General features: G+C 36.4%; 1 protein-coding gene across 6 annotated transcripts in view; it reads right to left on the bottom strand.

The window, feature by feature from the left end:
* MBTD1 (mbt domain containing 1) overlaps positions 1-25,476 on the bottom strand; it is a 38,700-nt gene that overhangs the window by 12,826 nt on the left and 398 nt on the right. Inside the window, exons 2-15 of one of the 6 annotated variants that reach the window (XM_075169618.1) lie at positions 23,403-23,591; positions 17,648-17,849; positions 16,390-16,529; positions 15,423-15,537; positions 15,244-15,326; positions 9,448-9,565; positions 8,688-8,822; positions 8,137-8,225; positions 6,597-6,831; positions 5,248-5,303; positions 4,865-4,969; positions 3,858-4,005; positions 1,153-1,235; positions 595-829 (exon numbers count right to left, since the gene is read on the bottom strand). In XM_075169618.1, coding sequence (XP_075025719.1) covers positions 595-829; positions 1,153-1,235; positions 3,858-4,005; positions 4,865-4,969; positions 5,248-5,303; positions 6,597-6,831; positions 8,137-8,225; positions 8,688-8,822; positions 9,448-9,565; positions 15,244-15,326; positions 15,423-15,537; positions 16,390-16,529; positions 17,648-17,801 — 1,696 coding nt within the window. In that variant the 5' untranslated portion in view covers positions 17,802-17,849; positions 23,403-23,591. The remainder of the gene's footprint in view (positions 1-594; positions 830-1,152; positions 1,236-3,857; positions 4,006-4,864; positions 4,970-5,247; positions 5,304-6,596; positions 6,832-8,136; positions 8,226-8,687; positions 8,823-9,447; positions 9,566-15,243; positions 15,327-15,422; positions 15,538-16,389; positions 16,530-17,647; positions 17,850-23,402; positions 23,592-25,476) is intronic. The other 5 variants (XM_075169619.1, XM_075169615.1, XM_075169616.1 and 2 more) reach the window with 5 other exon arrangements.

Below are 25,476 nucleotides of genomic sequence, written 5' to 3'. Positions count from 1 at the left end.
GTTTAGTATTTTGGAAAAACACTTCAGAATGTGTCAAAGCTGTTACACAGCTACAGAACTAGTGACTGAATGAAGGCAGAATACTTTTATTGTGGGAAAAGCCTGCCATTAAACTACTAACAGTTCTCGAAATACAGTTATCAATTATCATCGTATAACTTGACTTGACAGGACAAGTCTTGATGCACTAAATAAAATACAGCCTTCTCACATAAATACTTCTGCACATGAATAGCTATGCACATGCTGAGTTCCACCAAATTTGGTATGTAAAGCATATATATTTGCAATCTTAAAGCAATATAAATTCTCAGTGATATTATCCAGAACTGACGAGTAAGTAACAGGCTTTTTCCCTGGATCAAATAAGCATCTTCTGGCATTAAATATAGTAAGGCACAGAAACGCCCAGAAGTACTTTAAAAGTCAAGGTGGAAGAGATTAGAACCGTGTACTTCTAAGCAATAGCAAGAATTTGTTCTATTTTCGTTATACCCGGTGACCTAACTTGAAAAGGATGAAGTTAGGAAAATCATCACCCATGAACAAGGACCAGGAAGCAACTGTTACACTATTTACATAACAGGAACTTACATTGTGGCGCTGGAGGCTGTAGTTGATATCCAGTTAGCTGACACCATCCCACTGGATAGAGGTCTGGGGACTCGCAATCCACCCACTGATCATATTCATCTTCCCACCCATCAAAGTGTATCCTCAAAAGACGATGGATAATGCGAGTTACTGTGGCCACACATACCAGGCGAGGTTCCATCAGATCAACAGCCTCCAGTTTCATTCCAACATGAAACCCATGGTTTGGAACTTCCTGCAAACACAAACAAGGCAAACATCAGTAAACAAACATGTTAATTAAGATGGTTTAAGCACAGCGTTGAAGTGAGTATTTCAGCCAACTTAATGTAGGAAAATACCAAGTATCATTTAGGAAGTTTCATGTACCCCTGTATTTAACATTTCAGAAATATTCAAGCTTAATAGACTCAAATGGTTCTTATTTCTAAAAGTCTCTGTTGTCTTAGCTTTTCAAAATTCTATTTAATGAAATGGGTCAATTCCATGGACTATGCAAACAGAAATTTAAAGATAATACTAATTACAGTTTAAATACACACATATAATGTTTATTACCTTATTGAAGAGCTTTACAGGTGCTGCTATCGAGTCAGTTTCCCTGAGGTAGTCAAACCATTTAAAAGGGAGTTTTGCATAACCTGTGAATTTTAAACAACATTTTCATACATCAACTGCAAACTTCACGCATAAGAACACAACAAAAATAGTATATTGGCAATGTGTTATGGCTAAAAAGACGACAAAGGAGCAAAACATCAATATCGGAAACTTCCACTCTCTGAGCTTTGGTCTAAGGGACAAGACAGTCATCTGGACATTGCCCATTTGCAACAAACAAGATGAATGAACCTCTGAATAATATAGAAGGTGTCATTTAATGTTAAGATTAATCGTTCATACTTGAAGCTTTCTGTCCACGTAGATCCTTGATCTCTACAATGCCCCACACAAATAACTCAAAACAGATCATGTAATTAAGCACATCCAGTGTCTTTCCTGTGGGGAAAGAGCTCCACTATTGAAACACTTGAGTTGTTAGGAACAGAGTGGCAAGAACAAGCATGGATATTTTAAAACTTAAATAAGGCTAAAAATACCAATAATATGGAAAATTACAGGATTTTTTTTTCCAGTCTTAAAAGCTATTATAAAGGGAAGAAAATAATCTCTCAAATATATTTAGCTTTTGTTCATCTACTGAATATGCATAAAACATGCAGGACTATTTTTTACTTTGGGCAACTTCTACAACTGCTTAAACCAATAATTAATTCTAGCTGGAGCAACAACAGCTTGAAAGATTTCTTTGTGGTAGTATGCAGTGATGGCCATTCTGAAAAAATCACAGCGTAGTAGGCATTGCATGGGGAGGCATGGGAAACCGCTGGATCTCATCTAAGTGGGGGTAGAGAGCTCCCACTGAGTCATAGCCCAGTACTGCAGGGCCGGACTATCAGGTAGCGAATATTCACAGCCCAAAATGCAATCCCATTCTTGAAAGTGTCTCAGCATCTTCATCTTCTACTGATTTCAGCAAGAGACGAAGATGTTTGGAAGGAATAAGCTTGTAAAATCCAATGATTTCACAGCAACTTATTTAAGGTATCCACATTACTAAACGTAATTTGGAGAAGTGTGTTCACGTTAGGTACGTAGTATCTGCAAGAACAGATGTAGCTGGATAGCTAACAATTAATAAGGGTAGTAATGTATCAGTTTTGCATATTAATGCTTTTCTTCTTAATGCACAGTTCCTCTTGCTAGACCAATATATTTGTACGCAAGTCCTTTAAGTAACTTCTCAACACACACACACACTAAAGACATGTGCACGTGGTTCTTGTTTGAGTAGTCAGAATTCAGAAACTGTCCATTTTCAAGCCCATAATTTGGAAAGCAAAATACACCTCTCATAAGAGCTAAGAAGCTTTGATCAGTCTGATCCTATTAAATATGTTAACGCGCATTATGGTCTGTATTTTACTCCTGTTAATTCCTCTTTCAAATGATTTTTAGATTATTGCATGTGTGATTTATAATCGCCTCTCAGTGGATGATACAGGACTATTACGGAAAACTGCAATAAAAGGGAAAATACACATGTAGATAAAGAATAAGGTTGCCAAGATACAAGAAATACAGAAATATCATAAATGTGCTAACAATAAAATTCATACACTATTGTGTAAGTAGTGTTTGAAGAGTAAAGAGGAAAAGTTTCATCATAGAAGTGAGGTTTCTTACCTATTCTGTATCATCAATTTAATGTATTTATTTCTAAATTGATTTATATGTATTGATATGCATGCTTTTTCCTCCCACAAAAACTTTTCCTATTGCAAGACACTCTTGCACCACATATTTTTGAGGTGTGATTATGCCCATGAATTTCTAGGCAATAAATTCCCTTGACTGAAAAATAATAGTAAATCTGTCCAACTGCACTTTCCACATACTCAAAGATGACAGATTTGTTAGCATGCAATAATGAAAATTACATGAAATTATTTTCTTCATGTTGCATTACACTGTCTTTGTAGTTATTACCTAGAAAAATAATTCAATGAATACAAGTAGAAGCCTGCAAGAATGAGAATGCAGAAAAAAAAAATCCATAGAAAACCATCGTTATCTGCTGTTACACAACTAGTTACAATCCTCTTTATAAATTGCCAGACCAAGACAATAAAATGGAAAAACGAAGGCAATACAGTCTTCTGTAGGCATACGTGCTAGTGGACAGACAGCTTTTTCTCACAGAAGGGATTACGCAGCATACAGCTCTAATGGCTACTTCCTCAAAGCTCAAGTTCGTGCATATTCTTCAAAAAATTAACTGGTATTGTTGCTAATTAGCCTAAGTCTGAGATTCTTTACAATGTTTGTTAATCCTTTTGGTGGCCAGAACTTCCCAAGCAATGACATATTCTGAAAACAGTCCTTTTAGTGACTAACATACTTCCCATTCACTTAATGGATATACTATTCAACTAGTGACTATTCTCAATTTCTGACAGCAAAAGCAAATTATTTTAGCCAGAGAATCAATCAGATGTTCAATTTCACTTTTTCTAAATGAAAAGTTTGTGATCTCTTTTTTAGATTACTTTGAAGTTATTCTGTTGTATTTGTTTCAGACTTGAGAAAGTCCTAAAAAGTGACATGAATTTTGTAGACTGAGTTAAGAAACAAAGCATATGGCACATACAATATCACTGAAAAATATTCAAAATAAAATGTGGTCAGAATGCTATATGTACCTCTGGGTGGAGTTAGTTCAATCATGTTAATTTCACAGAAACCAACAGGGAAAATAGAAGGGGAAGTGGCATGGTAACAAAACCAATCAGACCCATCTGCTGCTTCTGAGCCATCAATCCCAATCATAAGATAGCCATCTGCTAAAACCTTTGTAAAGAAAAACAAAATTTTACATTAAATACCTTTAACTGTGTGATAAGGCTAGAAAGAAAGCATGCCATGTTTCAAAAGAGTGAAAAGTAACTCAATAATAATGGAAGTACACTTAGAAGGACATTCAATTATAACAAAACAAAAAACTCCAAATCATACCTGTCTCCAAGATTGTGTGTACTATTGTCAAATGTACCTTTGTTAACTGCGAAGTTGAGAGATGAACATTTCCTTTTTCTGATCTCTAGTTTATTTTTCTTGTGAACATCAGTTCTACTTCTAAAGCTTTATAATTCAGTCTACGCTTTAGCTTGCAAGGATATTCTGCACACCATTAATAAGAAAAAAGACTCAAAATCATAACCACGCTCCTCATTGGTAAGGTTATGCAGTTCTGCTAAGCTACTTTTTACATTTTCTTCGTCTTTTAAAACAGATTTCACATGGATGGGATCCCTTTCAATCAAGCTAGGAAAAAAGTACATCCTTAGAATGTCTTCATAGACTCCTGCGAGTGAGCAAGATGAGGTTTCTTTTTGAACAGTTGCAAAACATTTGGTATAATTAGTAGAAGATTGTCCTGCAAATTAATCTCTCAAACATATTATATGCTAATTAAAGGTAAGTCTGAATTTCCAGAGATTAAAGTCAAAATAAAAAAAAAAAAATTATGAGTATATTCTTTTCCATAGCAGTTGTATATAAACAATTAATGGATGTATTCCATAAACATTCACTGTGTGAATGAACTGCATTTATTTTGGTTTTGAGCTTTTTGTTTCAAACCTGAATAAAAGGTGAGTGAAAAAAGGATTCCCATCTACCTTCCCAAAATACACATTTGTTTCCTTACCTTTCTAATAGTTGCCACACATATTGCCGAAAGGTTTAAGGGGTCTATAGCTTCCAATTTCATTCCTTCTTTAAACCATTCTCCAGCTGCGTCGACATCTTTTACCTAAAGAATCACATAATAGCACCAGAAGCTAAGAATTTAATAAGCCTGGAACAAAACATAACCCCACACCGCCAAAGCAACAGATTGAAATACCTATTCTATCATCTCTGCTTATGTCAAGGAGGCCAAAGTAGGTAAGTGTTTGAATAAAAAAAGTAATGCTTGTGCTGGGCATGTTTCCAGGACTTAAGTAGAGTTTCAGGTCTCTTTTACACACACCAGGAACTAAAGGTCCTCAATCAACTCTGAGAAAACACTGTTCTTGCTAGCAAACTCACCTTCATAAATAAATGGGGGGGTGCATCAAAATGTCCATCCTGTTTCTTTGTAATATCTAAAAGGAATAATAGTACATATTACTCAGAAGTTTTGTTAATAGAGCAGACAGTATGTTTTTCTGAATATGTTTACTAGAACAATGCAATCGTATTATTGGTGTGGGAGGCCCACAGTTTATGATAAGACTACCACAAAAATCTGGAGGACATAATGCATCTATTTTCCTTATTGACTTCTACCTGAAATACCTCTATAACACAATCTCATTTATGGGGGAAAAAAAAAAACCCAGTATTTACAAGACCACTTGATTATGTCACAAAATTGGTACAAATATACATAGAAGCTTTTGCAAAAAATTGGCAAGTAAACTACTTTGCACTATGTTATGACAGAAAATTGTATTTATATAACTATACATAATCACTTTAAATACACGTATGTGGTTGGTTTTAGCCAACCGTTGAATGCTACTTTCCAAGGGGAATCCCTGGAACTCTGTTCAAGATATTGTTTCTGGGAAGTAGCGCTCTTCTAGATTTCTCTAACTACTCTTATTTATAAATGGTTTCAGTGAAAGTTTAAGCGCTAGGAAAACTGAAGGTTTTCCTAAAGGAACGTTTGTGGCTTGTGGAATGTTTTACAAAAATTCTGTTTCTGACAAGGGACACAAGCTCAATGGAATAAAGAAATATTAAAAACCAGACTTTTTGTTTAGAAACCTTAAATATATCAATTACAAGTATTTTTGTATTTTAGATAACAAGGGCCTTAACTGTGTACCATCTATTAGACTGTCACTTCATCCTGCCTGCCCATCTCCTAATGCCCTCTAAAACATGTAGATCTTGCAATATAAAAATATTAGATAGTCCTTAAACTTGCAAGTAAAAAAAAAAATTCATTATCTAATAAGGTACTTGTCCATACTGTATTGTACAAGAGACAAATGTGAAGAAACTAGGAGTTTGTGGAGCAGGACTGTGTAACTCCAGGTATCAGCATGAAAAATGAGGTTTACCATGCTGGAATATTGCAGTTCAAGGATTTCCTGCCTGGACAGTTTGTTAACCACTGTTTATTATTGAATCTTTCTAGATATTGACATACCACAAATCAACTAAAAATTTATTTTTGCTTTTCCAACGCTGCAAAATACACTAATTATACTTGTAACTGAAACTCCTAAGTGTAATATAATTGGTAAAATCCCTGGGCTGCATTATATGAGTTTTTAAAATCATTATTCAAGTTAGTTTTATTAATTGTATAAAGTGACAGTACTGTTTAAGTCAGACTTCTCCAAGCCAACACTGCCCACAAAGACACCTCTAAAACACAAACTTACCAGATCTTTTGAATCTGTGTCCTATACTTCGAGACCAACCAATATGATGAATGAGTGGACTGTACATATGGCACCAGAAGTCATCAGTTTTGTCTTCACTTTCTTCATACACCAATCTTAGCCGTCCCCCAATGACACTTTCTACAACTGCTACCCTTGTTCGACAAAGGTGCGTTTTGTCAACAACTTCTACTCTCATGGAAGTTTTGAATGGATACTGCATACTCTCAGACACCTTAAAGTAACAGGAAAAAAAACATTCTTTAATACGCTCTGTTTTTCCTTAGTCATCTGTTTTCTGCTATTAAAGCACAGTATTAATGCACTTTTCATTTAATTCAAGTACTTGTTAATCAACCTGCAAAAATGACACAAATTATTTCTCTTATATTTCATTGTACATGGGGAAAAATGAAATGTTTCAGAAGACTAAGTAGAACAGATCCAACAATGCTTTAATTGTAGCAAGTACCGCCCCTAATACAATTCTCACATAGGTTACAGGAGTTTTCCATTGACTTAATGAAAGTTTGTTCAGTTGTTAACAATGGATAAAATTACCTTGAGAAACAATTTTAACAAAAAAAAAAAGTTTTTTTTTGCTTTGTCATCCACTCACAATATAGCACTTTAAAAATAGGATTAAATACTTTATTATAAAAGGCATGGAAAACAAACCTTCAACATAATTAAAGCTGGCCACTCACAAACATATTTCTTCATAATATACCAAAAAGAAAGGAAGAGAATGGAAATAGATGTTAATCTGCCTTGTGACAATACATTCTGCTTAAAAATCAGTATCTGTCACTTGCCATTTCCGTTACGAACTCCCCAAAGTGCTGAGATCTTGCCAATTTAATTTGGCTTCCAACTGAGCCAATTTTTAAATAGAAATGAATAATTGCAGAAAGGTTTTTTGTTGTGATTTTTTTCTTAGTGTTAGATGCAGTGTAAGACAACAAGTCTCATATTCCTACTAGAAGCTATGTACCATCTCACAATATTAGTAAGTAAACTTACAGCACACTATACAGACAGCTGCCACACTTAAAGACATGACTTAAAGACAGCAAAAAAAATCTAGTCCAGAGCAGATGAAAAATATTAACATTGAAAAGTATGTACTTTATTGCATCTAGATACGTGCTATATTAACACATTTTGCTCAGTTTCTTGAAATAGTGCATGATAAAATCATTCCTGAATTAGAAAAATCAGTTTTAATTTTTCTTACATATCACAGGGTAGCTTTTTAGCATTTTTTTTTTTAAATTGGGATATTTTAAAATTAAAATAGACTAACTAGTTTTTAAAGAAAATTATTTTCCGCTAGAGGAAACAGTTTTCCAAATACATACTGACAAGTGTGGACATAAATGGAGAATAGAGATTCCAAGGAAAACTGTATTTAAGGGAAGAAACTACTGTATCATCTTCACCATAAAAGGAGCTAATGTGCCATTGTACAATACTTCAGTTCTTCACATTGTGCTGCAATTTCGTTTATAGTACATCATTGATATTGCATCAGCCTTACCTTCTGAGAAAAGTCAGGAGGAAGTGTTTTGGCACCAGTAAGTCGTTTCACTAGAAAAGCTTTCCAGTTTGTGTATTTGTGTTGGATGGCTGTTGCAAATGAAGGGGAAAAAATAAGCCACTGATTTTTAATTGTGTCCATTAGAGACAATATTAGAGTCTGGAATATGTAAAGAAGAAATCCCAGATGACTGTTAAAAAGCCTGGATGACAATAATGACAAAAACCTCTTTAGAGAATGAATGCTACCCAAGATTAATAAGTTCATGGGTATGTCAGGGCAAAGAATTTAATAACAAAATATAAATAAAATCAGTGCATGTTCACATCACTGATTAGCTAACCGCTTCCACCTTGATCTTAAAAACTTTAAGTCACATTAGATGGGCTACTCCAAGAAACACTTTCAGCATCATTCAAGTCCTTATTTTTCCAAAAGTTAAAATGATTTATTCATAACTGTTGAAAGAGCTGCTATGGTAAAAAAAATACTATGATATCTGAACCATGAGCAAATTTAGAGCAAAATCAGTAAGTCTACTATTTACATACTTCGAGGAGGGACTAGGGGCTTCCCACTGGTTGCACACCAACCAACTGGGTGGATGTCAGACCCACAAACGTTGCACCAGAAGTCAAGACTTGAATCATTTTCAAAGCCTTCGTATCTTAGCAGAGCGTTGTAGCCTGAAAGAAAGCAATCCCATTCAAAAAAGACAAAAATTAAACAAGATTATAAAAGATCTGTTAATATTTCTTTACCAATGATAATGTATATTACATTGGATTTTCTAGACTAGAACTTTTCATAGAACATTATTCTTCCGTCACATTGCTGCATGTTATTAATGCACAGAATGGACCACTTTGATAAACGTGCATGTGGTATCACGTAAGTCAAATTTTAATTAAAATTAAAATTCTTAAACTATAAACCTTTAGAAGTTATATGTAGGAGGACAAAATTAATTACCTGCTTTTTCATATCTTAGCTATGTGACCTTGAATTTTTAACTTCTCTTTTAACCAACAAAAGTGATTCGTATAACAAGGCTTACTTGCTAGCTATTATACAATTTCCTGTCTCCTCATTCTGCACTGCTCTTACTGTACTCCGAGGCAATATAAAAAAAACAGGCATTCCCAAGCTTCACTGAAGCCGCTATAAAACAGTATAACATAGTGATAGTGGTAAAACATATAACCTATTGACACAGCTTTGACAACCTAACCAGTGTCAACATTCTACCAACCGGGTGACCACTGTCAGTTATTTTGATTATTTTAATAATTTCAACTAAAATATATTCACCTGCTAATTTTACAATTCCAGCTATCCAGAAGACTTTGGTAGGTAGGCTGCAGTCGGTGTTTGGAACCTCCACTCGCACTCCTTCTGAGATATCACCCCAGCATGTCCCCATAGGTGCCTATCATTAAGGTGGGGGGGAAAAGTCACCAGTTCACCACATGAAAATTTTTTTTTTGTTATATTAGTGTTTTATGAGCGACTTAAAAACCCAAAACAATCAATATACAAGATAAGACATAAGCATATGTTTAGAAAACAGTTGTTCTGTGAAAACCTAGTTTGGTTTTGATTTGAACCTTATGTGTAGTATTATAATTGTATACAATTATTTCTGTGTATTTCCTGCAAAAACTATAGGATTCCAAGTTTAAAAATCTGTAAAGCTCAAGCACAAATTGCATATACTCACAGGTCAGCTTTATTCTACCATGTTTCAACTAGGTGCCAGCTACAGATTTTAGTGAGAACGGTGTAATTCCTCTGTGATTCTACTTGCAAGAAAATTACGGTACTTTAAATTCATACCTGTACTACCTATATCTAAATCTTTACATTCTGTAAATCAGAAACGTTCCTGAAAAAATGCCTAAAAGTTATTTCTTGAATCTATTCTGATGATTTATTATGGTGGGGTTTATCACCCACTGGTTCACATCCTCTCAGAGGAACAGGCTTTCATATCACCTGCAAGTGAACATTCCATCAAGCATGCAAAAAGAATTGAAGGCTGAGTGGCACCTTTTTAATGGATGCCAAAAGGAAATACACAGCTAGATTCCTCACATGCTGTCCTGAAGGCTTAGACTAATGTGTAAGTAACAAAAAGAAATACAAACTTGATGAGCTATTAAGGATTTGGGGAAACTGGAGATAAAAACTACATTGAGTTTGCTATCTCAAGAAGAATGTTTTGTTGAACAAAGCATCATGAAAAGATAGTCAAAGATGGTATTGTAGAGATACCAGAAATGCACAGTGCTGAAGAATCTCAAACCTTAAAAGCGACTCAACTGAAGTTATATTAGTAACAAAATAGAAAATTACTCAGTTTACATTAAACTAGAGACCACCAAGAAGGGGAAGACTCGGATTTGGAGTATTTTAGAAGAACAGTCATATCAATTCTAAGGTGTTCTGAGCAAAATAAATTCTTAACAGTTCAGAGAATATCTATCACAGGAACAACTGCAGGGATCCTCTGGTTCTGTACCGTAGTGGGCAGACAGTATTCTAAGGCTGTGTCTCATTTGCAAAGCTCTTTGCAAACACAGAGAACTTAACAGCTCAGTGGGAATAGCCTCCAACTTCACAGAATTTTGGCTGAGAGCCGCAAGTGAAGAAAGTTGAATTAATCCTGAATGATTGGAAATCACGACACTGGAATTTTGCTGGTAATCAGCAATAGCCAACTAGCAAAAGCCAAACTTATCTTAAAAAGGGATACCCCTCACTAGTAGAAATATTTGAAGCTAGGCATGCAAAACTTAAAACTAGTTTTAACTATTAAAGGAAAAATAAGTTATTGCAAGTATGCCAGTTTCTTATTCTTGAAGCCTGGTCTCTTCATGTTCTGCTATGTCCCATCTACACCAGTCTAGACTGCAGAGCTCTTTTCTGCCATCTGGCAGACAGAGAGAAAAAAACAACTTGAAAGATTATGGCTTATTTTCACACACAAAATATGCAGATACAGCTTCTTAATCAAGTCCTATTACATATTCGCTATCATCTCTAAATTGACACGTAGCTTTTTGAATCGAATTGGGGAAATAAACTTTTCAAACTGCATATTTTAGTACATCTTGTTGCCTTGTATAGAGACACAGATAAGGGCAAACAATCAAAAATAGCAGTGCTGAATAATTTCATAATCCAGCTGCACTTAATTGAAATATATTTTACTGCCTGCTCATCTATTCAGTTGATTCAGAGAGAAGAGTATATTGAAACACTTCTCCTCACATCAACCGGTAATGGAAATGTCATTTATTTCTAGAATGTGGATTGGTATAGAGGGAAATAGCAGAAAGTTAAATTTGTCCTTGTCTGTGAAAATATTGGTTCTGCTAGTTCTCCTACACCAATCCATATGGCTCACCCTTTAGAAGAAGGACGCCATCCTGTGTAGCATCACTACTGAAATGCCAGATAATATTACTGTCCTGAAGTGATGGTTTACAGTATACCTGGTATACTGCGCCATCTTTTCTTTTTTCGCTCATTATGAATATTCTTGAGAGGAAGACTGGATAAACCAGGGCTATAACAGCCATCTTCCTTCATGTCTTCTCTGTCTTCATCTAATTAATCAATCAATGTTTGCACAGTGCTTTGAAAAACTCACAAAGCACTGTGTAAGTGTTAAGTCTTACTCATCTGCTGGCTGGAAGGGTAATTCTGAAGTCTGGATTGGCATAGTGCGAACTAGCAGAACCATAATTTACAGGTAAGAACAAATTTACCTTTCAGACTCATGACGAAGAGATCCACTTCATGTCACTCCCAAACAAGGAAGATCTGGTTCATCGCTTCCTGCTCCAGGAGATGACTTGGGAGGGTTTATCTGTGAGCGGCAGCTGCCTTCTCTGCAAGGTAAGTTGCAGTCAGGAAGGTCCTGTTTGACAGAAGCACCTAAAGGCTAAGTATCCCCACATGCCTAGCTGAACAAAGGTCTTGTGGGTTAAATAATTGGCTTCTAAAAGTTTTGGATGGCACCCTCATTGCCACTTGACATTTCAGACTTGAAACTTGCATCAGGATTTTAAGGGCAAAGTGATGCTACCAATTCCTGAAGCGTAAAGATACTATGCTGATACCTTGTGTGTGAACAGTACCCCCACAAAAGGTAATGCCAGAGAAGACAATGTACAAAACGATTTAAAATAAAAAGTTCAAAGCAAAGCACTGCCACCTAGGGTAAAATCCTGGAAATGCTTCCTTAGAGCAAACTATTTATTTATTCATTTATTTTAATAACGAAAGAAACCAAAAGAATGAAAATATTTCAGCTCAGAGTAAAATTCAACTAGAAGAAAGACTAAAAAATTCTTAACTTCAGAAAATGTGCATCTCACTAGCAACAGAGTGGAAAAGAATAATTACTATTAATTGTACATTAAGTTGTATATTAAGTGGTACTGACAAACGACTCAAAGCACTGTATTTGCTTTCATTTCTAGGAATGATTTGAGCTAATAAAGGCAAATATACAAAAAAGTAAAAAAAATGAAATTGGAATGCAGGTTAGCAATGAGTACATTGTATGTTACTAATCTATAACACAATATTAAAAACATTAAATTAAGAGTTTTCATCCTTGCATCTGCTACTGCTGTGTGTCTGATTAACTCAATTTGACAAAAAAAAAAGCTGCAAGGTGCACAAACTGTAATTCTGGTTTTGTCACAGGCTTCCTATATGACATAAACCAAAGCAGCTTCTCTGCTTCAGTTTACTGAACTATAAAGTGGGCATAGTTGTACTGTTGCTGGAGAGTTTCATTAGTGTTACTCAACACTGAAGTCTGGAATGAAGTTAACAGGGAAGTACAAAAGCCACATTAAGGGCATCAAAAGAAATTAATTCTTTGAAATTAATTCTTCTCATACCAAGAAAGAAATAGAGAGAACTTCAAGATTTAAGTGTTAATTCTAAAATATAACTGTTTTAAATTGAAAAGGAAGTAACTCCCTAGGCAAAAAAAAAATGATGTGGGAAAATTACATCAGACCTGAAATACTGCAGTATGCCAGGTTATTAAAAAAACAATCAATAAGCCAAATCCCACATCTTATAATTCCCTTAAGTTTTCTTTATTATTGATCCCAATGTTCCCTATCAAATATCCATACAGATATACCCAGTATAACGAGATACATATTTTACCTAATAACAAATTTAAGGGTAGATATGTCATGATTTTACTGTCAATTCAAAACTTTTGCTTTGAACAGAATAAGCTTTATATATTCAATCTTGCAGACACACACAACATGTGCATGGAATCCATAATACAGATGGTAAACAAACATCAACTAATACAAACTTTTACGAATCAAAGCAATATAGTACACAGAAAACACAGCAATAATCTTTCCACACAGACAAAAAGAGTATTGTTTCTTTTAGTTATCAACAGAGAGTGGGGGAGAGAGAGGAGGTTCTAACAAAAGACTACTAATGTGTTTTCAGATTCTGACTGGTTTAAATAATATATTTTTCAAAGAAATAATTACAGTAAAACTAAATGCAAATCACACCTTTGAAACACTAACTAAGGTCCACCAAAGAAGAAGAAATCTCCAAAGGAGACTGCAGAAGTTGCATTTTACTTGTATAAAAAAGGAAACCAGGGACAGAAAAGAAACAACATTCAGGCTTAGTAGTTGCCATGTAGATTGTGAAAATTTTCAAGTTAAAATGTGAACATTAGTATTGTATCTGTTCACATTATCTGTGGTCCTTTCAACTTAACGAATGAAGCAGTAAGAAAGGAAGATATAACTCCTTTTAATATGGAATGTTATCGCATAATTTAGAAGTGACCTAACTATTGTAGCTGTATCCTAATTAAGGATGCCATACATCACGAAGCATTTGTTGTTGTAAGAGCACAGCCCACGTTATCAAACAATACCTTTTGATACTTATGAAATTACTTCTAACATAACGGTGAAAGCAAAGTACAAACATGCTTACTTAAGCACGTGGAATTCGATACAAATTCACGAAGCTATACTAACGCAAGGCTCTGTTCGGGGCAATAGTTAAGGCCTCTAAGCATAAAGGGTGCTATTCAGAAAGTGCCAACTGCCAAGAGCCCTCAACTCCTACTGATTTATGAGTTGACAGGGCTCAGCGTGAATTCCAGAACTGGACAGAAAATATGTCTCTCTTCTCCCTTATGGACAACTTCCAAGAAACAAAATGTTTGTTTTGATTGCAATTTTCATCAGATAATTTTGAGAAAAATAAAACCTTTGTAAGAGGATGGAACACTTCAACTTCCCAGATAAAAAAAAAAAGTATGCTGAGAAAACACTTTCTGACAGAAAGTTTTTACTTAAGAAACAGAAAGTACTGACAATATTTTAAACAAGATTTAATAATTGGAATTTAACAAACACATTGAAGACAGACGCTGCTAAATATTTTCCTCATCCCCTAATTACATTCTATAATGACTGAGGACTTTTTGTTTGGAATTTTTGTAACTCTAATACAAAGAAAACCAACCTCTTTAATTTCGGATTTATAAAAAGCCTTCATTTTCCTCTATTTCTACACTACCTCGCAGCACAACTGACAGGGACAACCTGACTAAAAACTAAGAAAAAAATCCCAAATCTAAATATGTAACCAAAAGATCAGTTCAACATAATGCAGCAAGCCTGAGTCAACCTAAAAAACCTTTTGTAACTTTTTCTAATATTGTCTGACCTGATTGGTTTGATACTCTGTAGTGCATTCGATGATTTTGCACCTTGCATGTGACAAAAATAACTTCACAAGTATTTAGGAGTCCTCCTTTTACTTTCTTCTTTGTTCATGAGAGCATGTATGATGAGAGTAACTGATAGTGTCCAGAATGGTTTCAAAGGACAGATAAAACCAAACATACCTATCTAAAAAGTAGTCATACTAACACAGTTTACAATATAAGTTTTATTGTCCGAGGCCATGAAACATATTTGGATATGAATGTTTTGCAAAAATTAATTCAAGAACTAACATGGACTCTCTCTCTCTCTCTCATGCACACACACAAAAGGATAGCACATATTGAAAAATACTTACGTGTTTAAAACAGGTAACAGGAGCTGCTGTAAAGCTATTGCTATTGATGTAGTTACCCCAGCTGAAACCTTCCACAGGGACAGCTGTTAAGAGAAAGTTATTTTATTTAGGAAGCTGCTAATGAACCACAAATCTTGTATTACCGAGAATTTGTTTCAACTCTGTTTATATGCCATTACCTGCTTTAGTCTTTGCCTGGTTTTGTAAAGTTGCTTGGTACTGAGCATATGCTGCTAATTTAGCCACTAAGGGTTGTTTTTGTAGAACTTTAGCCTTCTTTGTTGGAGGTTTACCCTAAAACAAAAAAAAGCTAAGTAAATAAAGTCTTTCCAAACTCCCATCAGGAAATTTCCATAGGTCGGTAGCATATCTCTGGCACATTTAACTAAAATTAGAACACCACAGAATGGAAGTTGACTAAGTATCACAAAACTACATATAATATTAAATAAATTTAAAAACCAGTAGCAAAGAATGTCCAAAAGATGACTTTTGTACTAGTATTCCAACTTGAACAGCATTATAGATTCATTGTAGTTTACCTGAAAAAAAGATATTTTTTAAAAGCAGGTCAAAAGGAAGAACTTTTAATCTAATTTATACCAATGCAATTTCTTGGCATTTGTTGCAATGAATTTGAGATAAGATATAACGACATTTCTCTCCCTTTTCTTGAATATTACAAATATACCTTCGTGATTTTTTGATTAATATTTTAAGTGAACAGACCAAAACCCATTTTTTGCAAATCTATATAGTTAAGAAAACCCTCGCAACCAAAACACAACAATGCTAACTAAGCCTTTATGCTCTCTAAAGCCAGAAAGTATCTTGGGTATGAGATGCATGGAATTTCAAGTCACTACATATGTAGACTGAAGATTTTTCCTGATCTTTTTCTTGCAGAAGGGCCACTGCAGCAGAAATGAAATAAGGAGTCAGTATTCTCTCAAATTTGCTCTGCTGAGCAAAGTAATTTGTTCATGACTGATACAGTTTTGAGTTTTGGCTTAAAAAATCACTCGTGTGAAAATTTTAATTTGTTAAGAAATTTGACTTATCTTAAAACATCATGCAAGTTTTACAGATGTACATGTTTTACAAACACAGGCTATAATAAGTATATAAAGAAAATGGTGTCTGTACCGCTACCTGAAGTCTGGCCAGAATGCTGGCCTTCTTGGAGTTCGATGAATAGCTTCTAGAGCATGACACACTGCAGAAGCGTTTTGTTTTAGAGTAAAAAGCATCACGGACACCAACCATTCCACACATCTCGCATGTAGCTAATCAGAGGAGAGAAAAAGCCAAATGTTAAGAGTGTAATGAAGACCTCCGTAAAAATTCAGAACAAAAACAACATAAGGAAGGTCCTGTAGGTGGCACCACCAAACAGTTTCTTAGGGTTTGACCCTGAAGAGAACTGCACAGAAAGATAACTTAAAACAAGAACGCCACCACAAATCTCAGTGAAACACTAAGAACCTCAAGTTCATTGGTGAAAGGGTGCCTCCTTTCTGCTCCCTATTAATTTTACCACTGGTAGAAGTGAATGACCCAGCTAAATCAGCTAAAGCCGATTTCTGTGTTTTCATGGTTCCCAAGGAAATGTCCACTTTGAATCTCTAAATATTTAAAACTTCCGACCTGAAATAAAACCAGATCTCTTTTTTGAAGCACAAATTAGTATACCCAAAGTACCCTAGCCCACCAATATTCTCTTCTAGCTTCAGAGGTTGACAGCATCACCGAGTTGTTCCATGATGAAGACAATTTTGTGGCCAACTTTGGCCAATACGACAATACCAAGATTCTACCCAGAGCGCGCTCTACTGATCACTAATGATTTTCGATAAAGTATCTTTTCTTCGATGATAAAAGCAATTTCCCTTTTTTTATTTTTTCCAGTATACTCTAGCTCACAGCTAGTGGGTAGTGAACAGGTATACACTGACAGACTTTATACAGTAGCAGTAATGAAGTTTTCCTAGTATAGGAAGAAATATATTTTAATATATTGTAAACATAACATAAAGGGTAGAGACAATATATGCCCAAGTGTAGAGAGAACACACTGACATTTTCCTCAAAGCTCAAAGAATAAAACCAATGCACATGAGAACATACACACGCATGTGCATATATATACAACACACATTTGATGGTAGGGCAGGTGTTCCCATACTATTTCTTTCCTGACAGATTCCATTCCTTTCCTGGAAAGGAATCTCATTTCAGTTTAGCGAACACCTCCCTCCCAAACAAACAAACCAACCCCAACCCTTCAGCTGTTTCGGTCCATTTTCAACCGGGACCAACATTTGCGATTGGACCCTCACAACTCACATGACAGGCTGAAAAACATAAATATCAAACTCCTTGTACTCACGCACCACATACTTACCCATGCCAGATTTGCCATCTGGGTAAGTATAGACCTGTCCATTGTTCTTTATAATTGGGAGACTGGACGGCAAAGGAGCAACCTCCTCTTCACTCTCATCTGAACTGGAGCTGCTGCTGGTGTCCTCACTACAACTATCATAACCGTCAAACATCCCGAATGAATCACGTCTTTTCCTTTCTGCTCGTGAAGAATGTTCTGTCTAAAAATTAAAAGGAAACAAACAACAAAACCCCCAAAGAATAGCAGAGCATTCTGAATGCAAATATTTCAAAGTCAAGCTTAAAAAGTTTCAAAGGTCAAAGTCAGCCTTCAAATGTAGATGTACTAACAAACTGCTCTATCAGCACAGAGATATGAGCCATATATTGCCAATTAAATTAGTATTGGTATAGTCAAAACTAGCCAATTTTTGGTATTGTGATATGCAGGAAGAAAAATCTATCTCATGATCCACTGATAATACACAGTAGCAGTCCATACATTTCTTTTTCTCCGTATCTTCAGAGTTCATTAAACCTGATGTGCTGAATAACGACAGCCATACAGATCTTATATGCAAATGGGCACATTCCAGATGGCTGCAGCCAATTTCACTAAAATTCATTCATTTGAGAAAGCTGGGCAGAGAAAAGACAGTTCAACCAAGAGGGCACTTTTTCCACAGGAAAAGAAACGAGAGTGTATCTCTGCTCTCATTGGCTTGTGGGGTTATCGATAAATCACTCAGCTTCCCTATGATTCAGTTTCTCACGTGTGAAACAGGAATACCTCTCTACCTCACAGGGATGTTCTGAGGATTAATACATTAACAATTATGAAGAGCTCAGTTACTATGGCAATAGGGTCTGTATAAATGCTAGAAGATAGAAAGGTGACTAATTTGCCACTGTCATATATGAAAACTTGTTACATAATAGTTTTGCTATAACCAAAAAATCTGAGGTCAAATAAAAGCAATTTTGAAGAACGCCTAGCAGTTAAGCAATTTCCAGCAAAGACATTGAAGAAGTATAAACAATAGATTAACTGATGTCTTTTTTCTGATGCACATCCAATACATGCATTTTAATAAAATGACAATTTTCACTTTATTAATATCTTACACAGCTCTCCTGAAACAAGGCTACTGCTACGTGAGCTGCCCTCATTAAGCTAAAGAAAAAAATTCAAAGTATATCCATTATCCTTAACAGTATCTACTAAGTTTGAAAGGAAATAACAGATAAAGAGAAGACAAAGAAGCACAAGTTAGGAGAATGAAGTACAGCCAAGAAAACAGAAAAAAATATTAAGAAAGCCTTTGCCTCTACTTCCTTTTCCAAGAGCTAATTTTATTTAAAAGTCATTGTAGACAGAAAAATAATAATATGTGATCGGACTTTTCCTTCCTAAATTGAATTTGGATTCGTAGCTTTAAGATTTCATCACAGTAATTCCCCAAATCCCTTTCCTAGAGAGTATATGCCTGAACATCTTTATTGTTGGATCTCATCCGAGCCTTTTTCTGCCATGCTATCCCTTTATTGTAATATTCTCTATTCTCCTTTGCAATCTGACTAAATCCTATTATAGAAGGATTTCTTTATAGTTAAAAAGGAAAACTGATTTCCACACTACCCAATCCTAGCATCCAATTAAAAAAAAAAAAAAACCCAAACAAAAACCAGTAAGCACAAAAGGTTATGCAAGAAGGTAAACAAATTTAAAACACTTAAAGCAGCTCTGAAACAAACCAACAAAAAAAGTCAGTGTAATGTTAATTATGCACACATTCCTCAGCCAATAATTCAAAAATTATATTAAAACCAATCAAAACTTAGGATAGGGCATAACTTGACAGGAGGAAGAACTGACATCTGCCTGAAGTAGCTAGGGTAACAGTCGCAGTCATTAGAGGGAACACTGAGCAATGGCAGAACAAAACCTAGTCCTGACCTGCGCTGGTTACAAGTCTTACCTGTACACTATTACTGGCTATAGCCAACAAGATGCAAGATCAGTTACTTGTTTGTGTGTGCACGTGTGCGTAGATTAAGGCAGAAGTTGAGCACAACGTTGCCATGGATACAGTGTTCTGCAAACAGTGCCAGTAATTTACAGATCAGAACGTGAAGACTAGTCATCTTCCTCAAGATTTCATGAACTCCTTAATGTCTCATAATATTTAACTTTCCTTGACCACAGTCTCCGCTCAGAAATAAAATGCAATACCATATTAACCATTCACAACAGTAACACCAGAACACCGTGATGCCTTCTAGTATTATGGATAGATATTAGTGGTGTTTCAGAGCCCACAGGCAGGATCTCCTTCCTCATTCACTCATCCTCCATAAGTCAGCTGATCTGATTTCACTAAGAGATTAGGGCCTTGTCCCACATAAAGGAGGACTTCAATCCCTTAGTGGAGGCTGCAGTACAAGGAAGTCTTGGGACACCCCTTTTCCATTCCAGACTGGAGAACTCTGGACCCACACAGCAGTTCTGCTTTGCCCAGTACTTTGCCGGCAGAGGTCTGAAATGCTGTAGCAGAAGGAGGAAGGCAAGTGCAGCCCATTCCCAGTCCCTCCAACTCTCAATGCTACAAAAGAGAAACTATAGCCAGCACTGCTCCCACTGCAAGGGAAGGTGAAAGAAGAAATGGGAGGTTGGAGGCAAGATGAAGGACCAGTGGCACAGAAGGGAAGACAGGCTGCTCTAGGCAAGTTGAAGCATGGTGCAAGATTACAATTGCAGATACCATAATAGCACAGTTGGCTCTTTTTTGTTCTTCTTTTGCATTACATATATTTAAAACCTCAATGTTACTGCCAAGCCCAAAATATCCATGAGAAAGAAAATGAAGATGAGAAAGAAAGTATTTCCACTTTCTATATGGAAAGTTGGGCCCTCTACTAAGAAAATAATTCTTCAGCATTATACAGGTTCCTAAATAGCAATCACCAAGTTTGTCGAGTTTAACTACACTGTCAAAACAAGTGTCGTATAGCACCTTTCCATTTACTTTATATTTGGCCAAATTGTTCCAATTCAAGTTATGAGCAACTCAAAACAGCAGCTTTGCTTACTGTTTTAAAATAATACTGTAGTTTTTATAAAACATTTTTATCCAAGCTTTTGCCAGAAGATGATCACATTTGCCAGATAATTTATGTAGGACATTCTTAATCTTAATTTATAGTTATCTGGATTGTAATTCTGGGGAAACTACTCAAAATATGTTTTGTGAGACTTGGAAAAGGTACAGTTTTGCAACAAAAAAACCCACAAAGTACTTTGTGCGCAGAAGTCGGTGGAAGTTAGGGAAGATGATATGCAAATACCTATGCTGGAATTTTGCTAGAGCAGATCAAACCATTTCTATTTTGATAATAAACACCACTAAGGTTCTTTTTAACTCATGTTGAGAGACAGCATTTGTAGAAACAAGGGAACAACACATGGAATCTCTGATAACCCTTCCTGCAGAACTTAGATGGGGTTTGCAAAAGAATAGGACCTCTAACATCTGAAACAGAAAAAAGTTGGGGTACAACTCCTAATTCAAAGGTCAAAAATGGCATCCTTACAAAAAGGACAATATATGCCTCAAACAGAACCACAACTGAGATAAAGCAGCTGCTTTGGTAACAGCAGCAGCCTGCAATTCCTGCTGAGTTCTTGCAAGTGATGAGCAGCAGTGTACCTTATCTGCTGACTAGCAATATCTTGTCTGTCTGACAAAAAAGCACCTAACCATGGTAGCTACAGGACCTCTATGAATGGAAGCCCCAGAAAGAACAGCTTATTACCCTGCAAGGTGTTCCCACTGAATTTTGAGACACTGTCTGTGAGAATGCAGTCCTTCACCCAAAAAAGCTACCAGAGACTAACAGTAGTAGTAACTTGATCTAACAATTACAACCACAGTAAGATCAATCCATGTTTCATAAGACAGGCATACAAGAAAAAAAATAAAATGTTTCCTACTCTTAGAAGCTGGATTTAGCACTAAAAATCATGCTGAGGAGGTTATCTTTTCCTCAAAACTGAACCAGATCAGTGTTCTTCACCTTCTAACAAATGAGGGAATAGCATCTTGCCTATCTGCATGCTTTGAGCAGGAGTCTGGCTTGCTATAAAACTTAGAACTTTGTAGCTGGTTAATACCAAAAGAGCAGTAGCTTAAGTAACTCCACCACTAAGAAAGAGTCTACTAGTACACTAAGCAGAAGCAATGCACAAACAAAAGAACAAGACAAACTTTTGGGCATACTGGCTAAGGCTTATTTTCCTAATGAGATTACTGGTTCCTCAACAGGAAAGATTTTTAGACAGAGTAGTCTAGGGTAAGTGGGACTGGCAAATAAGCCTGTAAGACTATTTGCTTGGGGGTTTTCTTGCATACTTTTCTTTATTGAAGGGATGGGTGGAGAAAGGAACTCTTAAGAACTGCTTTCTTATTCTGCCCAACTTCCCATTTTCCTGTTCTTCCTCTCCTCCCTGTGAATACTTGGCAACAATGTATTTTAAAGAAATACTCATAATTAACCATTACACAAGGCAAATGGTACAATAAAAGAATATAGTTAAGAAAACCGGTTTCCCTAAAAGCACGAAGGCAACTCTAAACAAATATGAAAAAGAACTAGTTTCTCACTCTCTTAACATATAGTGTTATACAGATACAGTTGAATTTGGTCAGCACATTATAGCATACATTCTTTGAGCGTAATAGCTACTCTTTCAGCATAAAAAGTTTGTCACGAAGGGTGAACAATGCATGGCCAAAACACAAAATAAAACTAGTTAATGTTAATCAGACATCAAATACTTACTCAGGATATTGCTTTAGTGTCTCGATGAAGACTATGCTCAAGTATTGACAAAATTTATGACTGGTTTTATTTTTTTTATTTAAATTTGTTGTTTTTTTTTTTTAAAAAAAACAAAAATTTATTTTAAGTGTTTTGAAGGCGAAAACTTGCTACAAAAAATTCCCCATGATTAAGTAACCAAACTTCTTGCTGTCAAATAAGTGCATCTTGGCCAAAGGAGAATGATCTAGAACATTCACAGAAAGGTTTCAAACCACTCAAAATGGTTGTTGTTACTAGTGAATCAATTTGGTGCTTGAATTCAGAAAGGTAGCAATTTAGAGCTTTGAGTACAAGAGCTGTAGCTTAACAAAGGCCTACCAGCACCTATACAGATAGGCATCGCTTTCTATATACAGATCTAACCCCCAGAAACATGACAGAAGTATGGACAGATGGTATTTGAGGCCAAGGTCAACAACGAGGTCACCACAACCTTCAAGCCAAGGGTCTGTGATAAGACACACTTACTTTAATCACATATCCTTAACAGATCATGCATTTCCCAGAGTGTATTTCCAAGTTGGTATTAAATTTGATGCACAGCTTTTGTTTTCAAAAGTTCACTAATGTTTTATGCTACAAGCTTAGTTTTAGCTCTGGATGTTAGCATTAAGGAAACAAAACGATGGAACTAATTTATTACAACTCTTCTAAATGTAAGCTGGCCAAAATAATTTACTGTAGTAATACTAGCTTGCCCCCTGTGGAACTGAAGTCTAATTGTGCCTCATAGCATGACAAAAAAAGAAAATTCAAACATGGTACCAATTTAAAGAAAACATACTTTCAGCTTTCATTAAAAACAAACAAACAAAAAAACCCCAAAGCTAAACATCTTGGGATTCCTGGAAATCAGAACCAACCAAACTTACTTTTTTATATAAGCAACTCACCTCTATCTGGAAATGTGCCTTCCACTCTTATTATAAGTAAAATCTCTGCTGGAAAATTACAGAAATGTTTTTTCCTGTCTCTTCATTTGCTATGTATGACAGCATTTTGTCTGAAGCCAGTTTCTGCTGTTTGCCAATGGTTTTGTCCATAGCCTCTTCCCCAGGGGGTTTCACACAAGAGGGGAGACTCTTTCATAAAAAAATATATCAAATTAGCAGGCAATTTTGGAGGGGGTGTGTGATGATTAATATGTGAAATATCTGAGTTCTGAGAAAACCGAAAATCTGTTACAAACTCCATTATGTTTCTACAAAGCCCTTACAGGAGTATCTGGAAGAGGCAAATATTTCACTTTAAACACTGTATTACCATTTTAAAAAAAAAACAATTTAAATGTAAGAAACCAAAAAACAACACGAACCCAAAACCAAAGTCTTCAACACCTGAATTCATTCCATGTGCTCAGAGCCAGATTTAGCAAAATATCACACACACCCAGAGTGTGCTGACTTACCTGAGAAATGAAGGTATGCAGTAGTAGTTTGCAGAAGGTATCAAAAGCTTTGCTAAATTAAATCAAATTTTAGAAGGCAAAAGAAACGAAAGCCAATGAGAAGGAACTTTTGTCCGTATTTTCATTACTGCCACAGTCATCTAGCTCTTTAGGGAACCACAATAAAGACAATTTTTACTTTCAGCCTACAATCCTTTTGCACGTGTACAAGCCTACACACTCTCAAGAACACCACCTAAACTATTCTTGTGACATAAACAATAACTTCCACATAGGAGAGTATATACGTCTGCTATGTTTCTCTATAGCTTACATTACACACTTCCTCAAAATGATCCCTAGGCAGAAACAACGAGTAAAGCCTACTAACCTACCAAGTTTGAGTGCTTTTTTAAAGGACTATATTGTTTTAGTTCCCATTTAATGTTCCAGATTAGACTCTCTCAAGCCTTTTTATTCCATTCCTTACAAGTCGAAATTGGACTGTTATAAATGAATACAACAAACAACTAAGTAAATGCAGGTTTTCAAACGTGCAAAATAATCTTAATTTAAAATACAGAAGCCCTGCAGCTTTGAGTTTGAACTGGTTTTAGACGTGAAAAATCACAAGGGCTGCCACCCACGTTTTAAATCATTATTTTAAAATTAATTACTTTTTCACACGCAATAGTTTCTACCATAATCACCATATGCTTTGCAGTAGGAATTTTTTTTTTAAAGTCACACTGGACAGAAATTGCTACACTTTAAAACATTTCCAGCAACAACCTGAAAGTGAAACTGCTTTCACGGGTTTACTGTTCTTCACATTAAGAACAAAGTCACAATGTAAACAGTCGTAAAAATTATATAGAGGGGGGAACTGGATGCAAAGAATCGTAAACTTTTGAAGTGCTAATATTAAAGAATACTCGACAGCACTTAAAATGAGCTCGACTGGAAAACTAAATCTTAAAGGCTTTAATTACAAGAGGAAGTTGCTGAAAAACCAGCACTTCAGTGGACCACTATGAGAACGCGTATCCGAGTACGCCTGTATCGCTCAGTACGAGATAACCCGAAACGTTTTACTACCGACCCTGACTGCCGGCAGGAGGAAGGGAAGGAAAAACCCCAACCCCCGGACAGCCCGGGAAGGCCGGGGGGGCGCGCAGCGCTCCGCCAGCAGACGGGATCACAACAAAGGGGGAGCCGCCGCTGTCCGCCTCCACGTGCCCGCAGCTCCTCCGCGGGTGACAGGCTTCGCAGCGCTGCCAGCACCCACCCACGGCTCCCCCCGCCCGGCCCCGGGGGGCCCCTCCGCCTCGGGCTGCCCCCGCTCCGCGGGACGGCTCGGCTCCGCGGGGCTGCCCGCAATAAACTTTTCGCGACAGCACTCCGCAGAAAGCCGGCCCACAGCCAGCCCCGCTCCGCACCCCGCGGGGGGCCGGCACGGCGGAGCCCCCCGCCCCGGGCTGGCACCCCCACCTTCCCCCCCGGAGCCGCCCCGTGCCGCCCCCACACAAGCCGCAGAGTACTGGGGCCGCTCCCCTCTCACACAGGTGCGGCGGCCGGCC

This window comes from Calonectris borealis, chromosome 20 (genome assembly GCF_964195595.1).
Source record: "Calonectris borealis chromosome 20, bCalBor7.hap1.2, whole genome shotgun sequence".
Lineage (NCBI taxonomy): Eukaryota > Metazoa > Chordata > Aves > Procellariiformes > Procellariidae > Calonectris > Calonectris borealis.
This window is presented reverse-complemented; position numbering and strand designations above follow the sequence as displayed.